Here is a 12,510-nt window from a genome sequence, read left to right as displayed (position 1 = left end):
TGCACACACACGCGCGCACACACGCACATGGGCAGAGAGGCAGACACATTTGCACATACACACACGCGTGCACACACGCACACGGGCAGAGAGGCAGACACATTTGCACATGCACACACACGCGCGCACACAGGCACACGGGCAGAGAGGCAGACACATTTGCACATGCACACACACGCGCGCACACAGGCACACGGGCAGAGAGGCAGACACATTTGCACATGCACACACACGCGTGCACACACGCACACGGGCACAGAGGCAGACACATTTGCACATGCACACACACGCGCGCACACAGGCACACGGGCACAGAGGCAGACACATTTGCACATGCACACACACGCGCGCACACAGGCACACGGGCACAGAGGCAGACACATTTGCACATGCACACACACGCGCGCACACAGGCACACGGGCACGGAGGCAGACACATTTGCACATGCACACACACGCGCGCACACAGGCACACGAGCAGGGAGGCAGACACATTTGCACATGCAGACACACTCGTGCACACAGGCACACGGGCAGGGAGGCAGACACATTTGCACATGCACACACACGCGCGCACACACGCACACGGGCAGAGAGGCAGACACATTTGCACATACACACACGCGTGCACACACGCACACGGGCAAAGAGGCAGACACATTTGCACATGCACACACACGCGCGCACACAGGCACACGGGCACAGAGGCAGACACATTTGCACATGCACACACACGCGCGCACACAGGCACACGGGCACAGAGGCAGACACATTTGCACATGCACACACACGCGCGCACACAGGCACACGGGCACAGAGGCAGACACATTTGCACATGCACACACACACGCGCGCACACAGGCACACGGGCACAGAGGCAGACACATTTGCACATGCAGACACACGTGCACACAGGCACACGGGCACAGAGGCAGACACATTTGCACATGCACACACACGCGTGCACACAGGCACACGAGCACAGAGGCAGACACATTTGCACATGCAGACACACTCGTGCACACACGCACACGGGCAGGGAGGCAGACACATTTGCACATGCACACACGCGTGCACACACGCACACGGGCAGGGAGGCAGACACATTTGCAGATGCACACACGCGTGCACACACGCACACGGGCAGGGAGGCAGACACATTTGCACATGCACACACACGTGCACACAGGCACACGGGCACACACAGGGGCAGAGGCGGACACGTTTGCGCACCGCCCCCCCCTCCCCCGCGCACACCCCGCCCAGCCGACCGCGCAGCGCGCACCGGGGCCGCCAGGGGGCGCGGGGCCGAGGGCGGCGGCGAGGCGGGGGATTCGAGCGCGTTATAAGGCGCAGAGCCCAGCGGCTCCCACGCCCGCCCCGCGCCCCGCGCCCCGCGCCGCCGCCCGCATGGCCCGCGCCCGCCGCCCCGCCGGGGCCCGCCTGCTGCTCGCCTGGGCCGCCCTGCTGGCCGCCGCCGCCCCGGGCCTCGGCTCCCCGGAGCCCCGCCGCGCCCGCCGAGAGCCGCGCCCCGGGAACGGGAACCAGCCGCCCGCAGGCCCCGGGCACAGCCTGGCGGGGCCGCCCTCGGGGCCGCCGGTAAGACGCCGCGGCCGCCCCTGCGGGGGGAGCTCAGCCTGCACCTGGCCGGGCTCCGGGGGGTCTGCGCCCCGGGAGCAGCCTTCGGGCCCCTCTGATGGGCGCCCGGAAGGAAGGGGCACGGGAGGAAACCCACTTGGCTGCATTCTCAGGAAATTGGGAAGAACCGTCCGTAAAGGCGCGAGCAAATTAGGGACCACCCTTCCCCGAACCTATCAGGTGAAGTCCCCCCGGAAAACAGACCCCCAGAGTGCCTCCCTCTGGGTCTGGGGGGCGCAGGGCCTGTGCGGGCCCGGGAGTGTGACTTCTGACCTTGGAGGGGTGATCTTTAGCTGCACCCGCCCGTTCTTCCTTTGAGGGCAGGGCAGAGTGGTCAGGTGGGGCGGAGGGGGCTTCAGAGGGGCCCCGGTGTGGGCAGGCCTTGCAGACCCAGAGGGGACAGGGCCCTCGGGGAGACGGTCTGGTTCAGCGTGTCCCCGAGAGCTTGCAGGCAGTGCCAAGTGCAGGCCCCCGCAGGGCTTCCGCTGACACCTCCTCTGATGAGGGTGAAGGCGGCAGGGGCGCCCCGCCTGGGGGAGACCCCCCATGTGGTCCCCCCCCCCCCGAAGCCAGGGAAGGCAACCCCACCCAGACAATTGGCCACACCTTCTGGAGGAGGACAGCCAGATGTAAGGCCGTGGTCACCAGGAAGCAGGGGGCCCCCCAGTGCTTCTGGGAGGGGTTCTGGCCATGGTCTCTCTCTGGGGGACAACGTGGTGGCAGAAGCTCCCCACCTCCTTTCTGAGAGCCCCTCAAGGCTGGAGACCTTGGCGGGGCAGGGGTGCCCGGGGCAGCTGCCCAACACCCACCCACACTGCCACAGGCCTGCCTCCTGGGGCCCCAGGCTGACAGGGCTCCACCTGTTTTCACACCCCCCCACCCCCACACCAGCCTGGGGTCTGAGTCCAGCTGGGATCCACCGGCCCCACTGGCAGGGTCAGCCGGGCATGCCGCTCCGGCCTGTGTGGGATGCTCCTGGCGTGTGTTCCCACCGAAGGCAGAGCGGGGCCGGAAGGTGCAATCCAGTCCTGTGTCCTCGGTGAGCGGCGAGCAGGGCCGCACCTGGCGGTGGGGAGGCCCTGGGCACCCTGAGGCCTCTCTCTGTGCAGCCCCAGGCTCCTCCGACAGGGAGGGCCCCGCCTCCCCACCGTGGCACGCTGGTCCCGCAGGGCGGCCGGGAGACCACTGGCTCGGGCGCTGACCGAGGGTCCTGGCCACCTCCAAAACCCTGGGCTCCTTCCATCGCCACCTGCGCTGCTGCTCGTGGCCTCACCTGAGCCCTCCTTTCCCGGAGCCCAGAACGCCTGAGGCCCACGGCCCCATGGGCCATGGCCTCTCCCTGCAAGGCACGTCCTGGAATCTTCCTCGGAGTCAGGACTGGTCAGAATGCCGCATGCAGGGCAATGGATGTTTCTAGAATCATCACTGCCCTTGTCTAGGAGGGCCTGAGGGAGCCGGGTGGTGTGGCACCCCGTGCAGGGGCCTTGAGCCTCCGGGCCTCTAACCGCCTCCACCTGCAAGCTGCAGCCGCCCCGAGGGCCGAAATGGGCCACACGGGCCCTCGTGGTCTCACTGCCCCCTCCCCTGCACTCGTGAGTCTGTGGTCCGATCCTCTCGGTCCGTGTCCCAGGGAGAGGGGGCTGGGGGCCCAGCGGGGCCAGGGCTCCCGCCTGCTACCGGGCTCCGCACCCACCTTCCTGCACCCCACAAAGCGCCAGGAAGTCGTCTTCTCGCACAGCGCCCAGGCTGTCTCCTGGCCTGGTCGTCGTCCTCTGCATGGCAGGAGGGAGGGAAGCACGGGCGGGGGGGCGGGGCTGTGCCAGCTTGGAGGGCGCCGCAGTGGACCAGGACAAGGGCCCGAGGCCAGTCCTGTGCCCCAACGGCCTGCAAAGTTCCATCTGCGTGGCGGGCACCCAGCGGGGGAGGCGAACCGACCCGAGGGCCGGCTGTGTTCCAGGAGCCTGCCACCGACGGGACGCGCAACTTCGACCCCAGGGACGCCTGGATGCTCTTCATCAGGCAGAGTGACAAAGGCGTCAACGGCAAGAGGGGAGGGAGAGGCAAGGCCAGGAAGCTGAAGGTGAGCACAAGAGCCCCAGCATTGTGTGCGTGTGCGTCTCCGGGGACAAGCGAGGGGCCTCCACCTGTGGGCCCCCCGGCGCCCCCAGCCTGCCACCATCACCCCCGAGCACCCTGTACCAGCTCTGCGGGCGCACCCTGAGCATGGCCAGCGAGGACGGACCCTCCCCCTTGGCCTGGGGTCAGAGAGCAAGGAAAGTGCCAGGCTGGGGGCCCAGAGGACCCTGAGTTTGACAGTTGTTCCTGCATTTTCCCCGCACCCCTAGAGAGTTAGGCAGCCCCATTAGCTACCCCCTTGTCTTCCCTCTGCATCCTAGTGAGGGGGGCCTGGGCTGGCCTGGGAGGGGAGTCCAGGACCAAGCCAGGGATTGCAGCCGGGCTAGAGCGACACACTGTCTGGTCCTGGGGAGGTGGGGAGCCTCAGAGGCCCTGGAGGCTGTGGGGTCCCCGCTGTCGTTCAGCTAGCCTGAAACCTGCCACCAGCTCCTGATGTCTGCCTCTTGCCTTGTCCCCGGGGGTGGGGGGCTCTGGCCAGGGCCGTGTCGCTCACACTGGGTTTGGGCTTCTCTACCCACCCAGGACTGGCGTCGCCCTGTCCTGGGTCTACCCCAGTGCTGGGGAGCTGGGCTCTGGGCCCGAGGTGGGTGGGCTGCCGGGCTGTCACCATGACCTCACCTCCCTGTCACCCCTTGGAACCACCTGGCCCCACCCAAAGCTAAGCCGGGGTGCTCTCCCCTGCAGGGGACTCACTTGCTGTTGGCCGACCTGCAGTGTCCACCTCTCCCTCCACCCAGGAACCCCTCTGTGTCCCCATTTGCCGCTCTTGGGGCCCCACCCCCAGAGGCCCCACAATCCCCGTCTTCACACTCAGAGCCCACGGCTTCCAAAGCGCAGCCTCACTGCCTTCTCAGGGGAGTCGGAGGCCGGGAGGCTGACCTTCACCCCCAGGTCAAAGCAGGATCCCCTCCTGCCTGCCTGAGTGGTGAGAACTCGTGGAGAGGTCCCAGCAGGCCCCCACCTACCTGCTCAGAGGTCCTCTGAGCCTGCTGAGGTTCCTTTTCAGCTTGGCCTGCCGGGGCCCCCAGGCCCCCCTGGGCCCCAGGGCCCCCCTGGCCCCATCATTCCCCGGGAGGTGCTGCTGAAGGAATTCCAGCTGCTGCTGAAAGGTAGGGGGCGGGCGCACACACCGCGGCATGAGTGGGCCGGGGCAGTGTCCGGGAGGAGCCGGGGTGGCTAGATAGTCCCACAGCCCATGCAGGTGAGGCCGAGGGTCAGAGGCGGGGTGGGCAGGAGCGGCGCGAGGAGGAGGCTCTGCAGAGGAAGCTGGACTTGGCCACTCAGTGTTCAGTGGGTGCTCGGGGACCAGCACCCATGCCCCTGGGACTCAGGTGGGCCCAGGCAAGGCCAGGACACCTGGACCCCACCCCCACCAAGTGAGGACCGTCAGGGAGGATCAGAGGTCCTTCACCTTGCAAAGTGCTCCTCTGATCACAAACCATATGGGGATCTGAGGCTCACCCCAGGTGACACAAGTTCCCCTGTGTCCCTGCCTGTTCCCACAGCAGGTGTCATCCGCTGGCCCAGAGCCCCATAGGAGGCAGGAAGGGCAGCACAGGTGCAGCCCAGGCTGGGCAGCTGAGCTGCAGGCAGCAGAGGGACAGTGAGGGCTGTCGTGGCCCGGAGGTGGCCCTGCAGGCGGCCCGCTGCCAAGTGGTGGTCACTGTACTCACCAGGGCTCACTTCATTATGGGAATTAGAGCCTTTTCCCTCTTCAGTTCAGCGCACCCTTCACTTAAACTTATTCCAGCCCCCAGCTGCCCTGCGGGGCGGCCAGGGCTGCCGATGGCGCTGCGGGGACAGTAGCCTGGCAGGAGCAGCGCCGGGGGAAGCTGGGGAGGCCGGTGGGGTGAGGCGGCCCGGGCTCCGAGCTTCCCGAGCTTCCCGGTGGTCAGAGCGCCAAGGGCAAGAGGAGCGGCTGCGGGCTCCGGACGCTGTTCCCACGGGCCCGTGGCGCAGGGGCGTGTCCGCGGATCCCCGGATCCCGGCGGAGGGGGCTGCCAGCACTCGGCAGGGCGGTTCCCGGCAGGGGGCAGGTGCGGGGAGGCGGGGCCCTGGGGGCGCGGGCGGGCGGCCACTGCTCGCTCTGTGCCAGGAGCGGTGCGGCAGCGGGAGCGCCCGGCCCCGGAGCCCTGCACGCGCGGCCCCGCCGAGGAGGACGACGCCCAGGAGGACGACGAGGCGGGGGCGGAGGCGGGGGCGGAGGCGGGGGCGGCGGGCGAGCTGGCGCTGCTGGCTGCACCCCTGGCCCCGGGCCCGCGGGCGCCGCGCGTCGAGGCCGCCTTCCACGGTCGCCTGCGGCGGGACGCGTCGGTGGAGCGGCGGGCGCTGCACGAGCTGGGCGGCTACTACCTGGTGAGTGGGGGGGGGGGCGGGCGGCCCCCCCCGCTGACCCCCGGGCTGACCCCCAGGCTGACCACCCCCGGCTGACCACCCCCCTGGGCTGACCCCCGCCCCCCGCTGACCTCCCCCACCTGGACTGACGCCCCCCCGGGCTGATCACCAGCCCCCCAGGATGACCCCCCCCGCTGATCATCCCCACACCCCCCGCTCAGCTCCCGCCCGCTGATCACCCCCCCGCCCCCCCCCCGGCTGACCCCCCCCCCCCCGGGACTGACACTCCCCCGGCTGACCCCCCCGCGCTGACCACGCCCCCGGGCTGACCCCCCCGTTTTATCATCCCCCCCTGGGCTGACCCCCATCCCCCCCCCCAGCTCACCTGCCCCCACCTGGACTGACGCCCCCAGGGCTGATCACCAGCCCCCCAGGATGACCCCCACCCCCCCCCCCCCGGGCTGATCATCCCCCCCTCAGCTCCCCCCCCTGGGGCTGACCCCCCACGCCCGGGACTGACACTCCCCGGGACTGACACTCCCCCCGGCTGACCCCCGGGCTGACCCCCGCCCCCCGCTGACCTACCCCACCTGGACTGACGCCCCCCCGGGCTGATCACCAGCCCCCCAGGATGACCCCCCCCCCCGCTGATCATCCCCACACCCCCCGCTCAGCTCCCGCCCGCTGATCACCCCCCCGCCCCCCCCCGGCTGACCCCCCCCCCCGGGACTGACACTCCCCCGGCTGACCCCCCCGCGCTGACCACGCCCCCGGGCTGACCCCCCCGTTTTATCACCCCCCCCTGGGCTGACCCCCATCCCCCCCCCCAGCTCACCTGCCCCCACCTGGACTGACGCCCCCAGGGCTGATCACCAGCCCCCCAGGATGACCCCCCCCCCCCCCCCCCCCGGGCTGATCATCCCCCCCTCAGCTCCCCCCCCTGGGGCTGACCCCCCACGCCCGGGACTGACACTCCCCCGGGACTGACACTCCCCCGGGACTGACACTCCCCCCGCTGACCCCCGGGCTGACCCCCCCCCCCCCCCCCCCCCCGGGCTGACACCCCCCGCCCCCCCGTGACCCCCGTGCGCCCCGCAGCCCGACGCCGAGGGCGCCTTCCGCCGCGGCCCCGGCCTGAACCTGACCAGCGGCCAGTACACGGCGCCCGTCGCCGGCTTCTACGCGCTCTCCGCCACGCTGCACGCGGGTGAGGCCCGGGGCGGCGGGGGTGGGGGGGGCTGCACCCCAGGCGCGGCCCGTGACCGCCCCCTCCTCCGCAGCGCTCGCGGAGCAGCCCAGGCGGGGGCCGCCGCGCCCCCGGGACCGCCTGCGCCTGCTCATCTGCATCCAGTCCCGGTGCCAGCGCAACGCGTGAGTGGGCGCGGGGGGCGGGGATCCCGGCACCAGACTGGCTCCCACCCTCCATGTCGACCCCTACCGAGCCCCACCCCCGGCTCCGGGAAGGCCTCCCAGTCCGCCTGTGTCCCCAGCAGCGGGAGCTCCCCGCAGGGCGCAGGGGGCTGCTCCCCCCACCACTGTGCAGCCCACGCCCCGGCCTCTCCTGCAGGTGAACTTTCCTTGCACCTGGGGCCCGAGGGCAGGGGCTGCTCCCCTGAACCCCCAAGAGCCCAGGCACAGGGCAGGAGCTTGGGGGCTGCTCCCCTGAACCCCCAGCACCCGCTCCAGAGCCCAGGCACCCCAAGGGCTGCTCCCCTGAACCCCCAGCACCCCCCCCCCCCCCGGAGCCCAGGCACAGGGCAGGCGCCGCACCACAGCTGTAGAAGGGAACAAAGTCCAGAACTTCTAACTCTGCTTTGGAAGCCTCCCACAGATTGGCCTGAGCCCACTTAGCGTCAACTGCTGCCACCCAGCCCCACCCCAGCCCAGCTACACCAGCCTGTGTCTGGTTTCCAGCAAATCCAGGACTTTTCAGCCCCTGGCCTGGGCCCAGCCTTGCTTTTCCGGGCACCCCCAGACCCCCTTTGGCCCTGTGGAGGCTGTCCCGACTCCTCTTGGGGAGTTCAGATGCCACCCTCCACCAGAAGACCTGGCCAGGACAGCTGTTACCACTGCACTTAGCTGGGCCGCTGTTGGTTGCTGGGGTGATTTGTGGGTGAGGTTGGTGGGGTCTCGGGGGTGTGGGCTGATGTGCTGTTTTGGCCGCAGCTCCCTGGAGGCTGTCATGGGCCTGGAGAGCAGCAGTGAGCTCTTCACCATCTCGGTAAATGGCGTTCTGTACCTGCAGGTGCGTGGGGCAGGCTTGGCTGTGGGGTGAGGAGGGAGGGAGGATCACTGGGAGCAGACTCAGACTCCAGGCCTGGGTGAGGTCGCCGGTTTGGGCAGAGCAGGGCCACCTCCAGGTCCCTTCCCCCAAGCCCTGGGCTTGTCTCCCCACCAGCAGTTGCTCTGCTGCTCAGTCAGTGGTCTTCAGACCTGCCGATCATCCCACAGAGGACAGGGCTCCGCGTTGGGATGGGGGCTCCCGGGAGAGAACTGGGGTCGGCTCCGCACCCTCGGGCTGGGGTCCTGACACCCTGGGCCTGTTGAGGCTATGGGAAGTAGGAGGCATCCTCTCTGCACAGAACCCTACCCGACAGTCTCTTTCTGGCATGGGGTGGGGGTGGGGGTGGGGGTGGGGGTGGGGGGCTTCTGGCAAGTGATGGAGAAACTGATGTGAAGGTGGGATTTATTAAGAAAGAAAAACACTCAAGGGCAGCCGTCCTGAATCACAGCTGGCCCTTAAACAACAGTATGCCGGCCCCGCTCTAAGCTCTTTACTTAAATGATCTGCTTAGTTATGGCGTTTTAAGGTCAGTAGTACCAGTTTTCCTCTGGTCACTTCTAAAAAAAAGTTCGTCGTTCGAGTACGGTTGGCGGACGGTGTTTCCAAATAGGGAACGAAGGCGCAGAGAGTTTAGGTAGTTCGCCCGCGGAACTGGAGGCCGGGCTGCCGGACCCCAGCCCGCTGCGGCTGCCGGGAGGCGTCCAGGGGTCTGGCCCCGGGCACTGCTGGGTGCCACGTGGTCCACCGGAGGCCCCGAGATGCAGAAGGTGGGTGGGTCCCCCGATTCTGCATTTCTGGGAGCTCTCGGGGAACGGGACACCGCAGGTGCGTGGACCACGCTGGGAGCAGGCCCGAGGACGGCCTGCGACGACTCCGCTCGGCGGCTGGGGCCAGCTTGCGGGGAAGGGCCGCCCTCAGCGCCTTGGAGAACTGACGGGTCCCACCCCGTGCAGCAGAGCAGCTGTTCGGGCCCTGAACCGGAGCGAGCCTGGGGCAGTTGTCTGCTCAGCCGCAGGGCCGCAGCTGCGGGCCCCAGGCCGACCCTGACCCTCTCCACAGACAGGACAGTACACCTCCGTGTTCCTGGACAACGCCAGTGGCTCCCCACTCACGGTGCGCAGTGGCTCCCACTTCAGCGCTGTCCTCCTCGGCGTGTGAGCGGCCAGGCCAGGCCCTTCCTCTCGCGGCCAACAGAAGTGGGGCCGAACAGTGGGCAGTGTGGAGTGGCAGAGGCCACACGCAGGAGGCGGCCCACTGGAACTGCCCACCGTGGCCACTGCACTTTAGCTGGAGACGGCCAACCACCGCAGCCCAGAGAGGGGACGTGCAAACTGTCCCAGAACAGGAGCAATTGCAGGATGGCGTCTTCCAAAAGGAGAAGAGCCCTGTTGGGCTGTCCCTCGGCACACGTCGCTGGTGGGGCTCGGCGCCAGGAGTACTTGCTCTGTTCCTGGCTGCGGGCCGGCTCCCCTCTGGCCTGCAGGGCGCCTGCCCAGCCAGCCTCTGCCTCTGCCTCGGCCCAGCCCCATCCTTCCCATCGTTTTTAGTGTTGTGGGCGCCAGCACGCCAGCAGGAGGGGAGAGGCTGGTCACCTGCCCGGACGCCCCATGGGGCAGGGGTCCCAGTCCCCACCCACCCTTCCCCCAGGGTGCCTTTGGCCTGGACCTCTTGCAGTGACCACAGGACTGGAGTCTCACGGCCTCTTGGCACAGCAGCCTCAGGCACCAGAGCAACACTAGAAAGGGGCTTATGGGGGGACGGTGAGGATTAACATGCTCAAGATAACTCGTAAGTTCACCTCACAGATGGCCTTTTCAGAGCCCACCCCCCTCCCCAAGCCTGTCCTAGAGTGGTCCCTCTTCCCATCCTCTCTGAGGCTCTGACTCACTGCGGGGATCCACCCACCAAAGGAAATATCTAGAATATCTTTGCAGATCAGAGATGAGCAGGCCCTGCCCACCCATCTGAACAGATAAAGCAGAGGCTTCCCGGGAGCCAAGAGCTCCCGCTGCCCACCCCAGGCCCTGCAGAGTCCAGCCAGCTCTGCATCTTCCCCACTGGGGGAGACACGAGGCCCTGAGCTCAGGTGGAGAGGGGACAGATGGGAGATGATGCTGAGGAAGCTGGGTCCTGAGTCCACTGTGCTGCTCTGGCGGTGACAGGACCTGGGGGGTAGGGGGCGGCTGTGAGGAGACACGGGCATCCACCTACAGCAGGTTCCTTTCAAGGTGTAAGGCCCCTCACCCCCTGCAGAGGAAGCCGCCCCCACCCCTTCCCCAAACATGGCAGCCTTGCACACCGTGGCTGCAGGGACCAGGTACCATGGGGTGCCCTGGGGGCCAGGCTGGTCTGACAGGTGTCCAGGCCTGGAGAGAGGACAATGGCTGCAGTCACCTGGACTGTCCAGCTGGCCTCAGGAGGAACAGGTGACCCAGCCAGGTCTGAGGGACCCCCAGCGCCCGCAGCTTCCCTCCCCACTGAGAACCCAGCCCTTCCGGCCAGGGGGCCCCGGGCGCCCTACACGGAGAACAGCCATGGGGTGCCCTTGGCAGGCCCGGTGCGATTCTCAGTAGGGCTGGTACCCACCCTACCAGGAAGCGCTGGCCTGTGTCCTGCCTCCCCTCGCACTCTGATAAGGGCTGGGGCCACACCCTTCTCTGGATTTTACTCTGCACCCAGCGGGCGCAGATACTTCAGAGAAGTTCTCTTTTACCCTTGAAAAAGCCACACATCTTTCCTTTTCTCAACCTAAGCGTGTTACAGCACAATCTGTTCCAGTATTTATCGTATAATATTGCCGGGTGGAATGTATTTATATATATAACTCGACGAGATGGCTCAAGTACTTTAGAATTCTTGTGCTATGTGACTATATAGAGTTATAAAAACAAACAGCAGATCTTAAAATAACGGATCTTAATCATTTCGGCCAGGCCCACTGAGGACGGCAAGCAGTGAACTTGGGGAGGGAGGTGGAGGGTGGCCTTCAGCCCCAGGGGGGCCCCTGGACCGCCAGGGAAGCCTCTGCACTAAGCCGCTCTCAGCTCTGGGAATTAGGGGTGCGTGAGGCACACCGGCATCTGGCTTGCTGGCGGGGGTGGGGGGATGCTGACCGAATCAACCGTCCTGTGTCCCGGCTCTGGGATGCTGGGTCCTCTCTTCGTGGGAGCCACACCTTACGGCAGCATCAGGGATGGAGCCTGGCCCTCCACACTCTCTGGGGAAGGGTGTGCTCCAAAGGTTCCTGGGGCACTTGTGGCGGGGACACGGGCTCCACGGAGCTGAAGGGGCGATAAGGCGCGCGCTGGGTGGGGGCCAGGGAGCGTTACCAAACTGCCGCTTCCCAGGCAAGGTTTTAGAAACTTACATCATCCTGAGGCAGACACCGACCCGAGGCCCAAGAGCTGCCTTCCTAACATACGATTACAGTGATCACATGACCTGTTTTATACCAGGTCTTGAGAAATACTATCCTCATCAACAGGCTAGTTATGCATTTTTGAACATCTTTGCCAGAAGCGTCCTTCTTTCAAGTGTCCTGGCGAAGAGCGACACCAGCCCAGCACAGGGCCAACAGAACGCCCAATCCTAAACGGGGAGCTGGACTTCAGAGGCTGTTCCGAACGGCAGCCTGACTGCTCAGACCGGAGACTGTGTGCTTTGTATACAGGGCATCCGGGTGTGAGTCCCGGGACATCCAGCACTCCAGAGGCCTTGGGTCCCCTTGTTCTGGGAGGCCCTGCCGGAGACACGCTACTCTAGAGGACGGTACCTTTGTGCACCTGTCCATTCCCCCAGCTAAGCCTCGCTTTCTGCTGCGTGACACTGGTGGGCCTTCTTTCACACAGAGAACTGAGAAGAGCCAGAGGGCTCTGACAGCCTGTCTGGGCAGCTTCCTACCTCGGTCTCCTCCCTGCAAAATGCCACTTCCCCTGCCAGGGTCACTTCAAGGGTAAGACAGTACAGGTAAGGTGCTCATGAACTACAAAACGCTGCACACCAGGCGGCCTGTGGGTCACTGTTTCAAGCCAATCCAAGATGCCAATGATGGTTTAACACAGAAAGACCCACAGCACATTCAAAAACAAATGCAACCTCTGAAGGCTCAAGAATTGCTC

At 66.7% G+C, this 12,510-nt stretch overlaps 1 protein-coding gene across 1 annotated transcript; it reads left to right on the top strand.

The window, feature by feature from the left end:
• The first annotated feature begins 1,410 nt into the window (after positions 1–1,410).
• Positions 1,411–12,425, top strand: ERFE (erythroferrone). Its single transcript, XM_041766507.1, has 8 exons — positions 1,411–1,599; positions 3,596–3,718; positions 4,781–4,883; positions 5,870–6,129; positions 7,207–7,315; positions 7,389–7,479; positions 8,275–8,353; positions 9,452–12,425. The coding sequence occupies exons 1-8, from the start codon at positions 1,411–1,413 to the stop codon at positions 9,548–9,550; spliced, it is 1,053 nt and encodes a 350-aa protein (XP_041622441.1). The 3' UTR covers positions 9,551–12,425.
• The last annotated feature ends 85 nt before the right edge of the window (positions 12,426–12,510 follow it).

This window comes from Vulpes lagopus, chromosome 8 (genome assembly GCF_018345385.1).
Source record: "Vulpes lagopus strain Blue_001 chromosome 8, ASM1834538v1, whole genome shotgun sequence".
Taxonomy (NCBI): Eukaryota; Metazoa; Chordata; class Mammalia; order Carnivora; family Canidae; genus Vulpes; species Vulpes lagopus.
The sequence above is the reverse complement of the archived record's forward strand: the minus strand, read 5'-3'. Positions and strand labels throughout refer to the sequence as shown.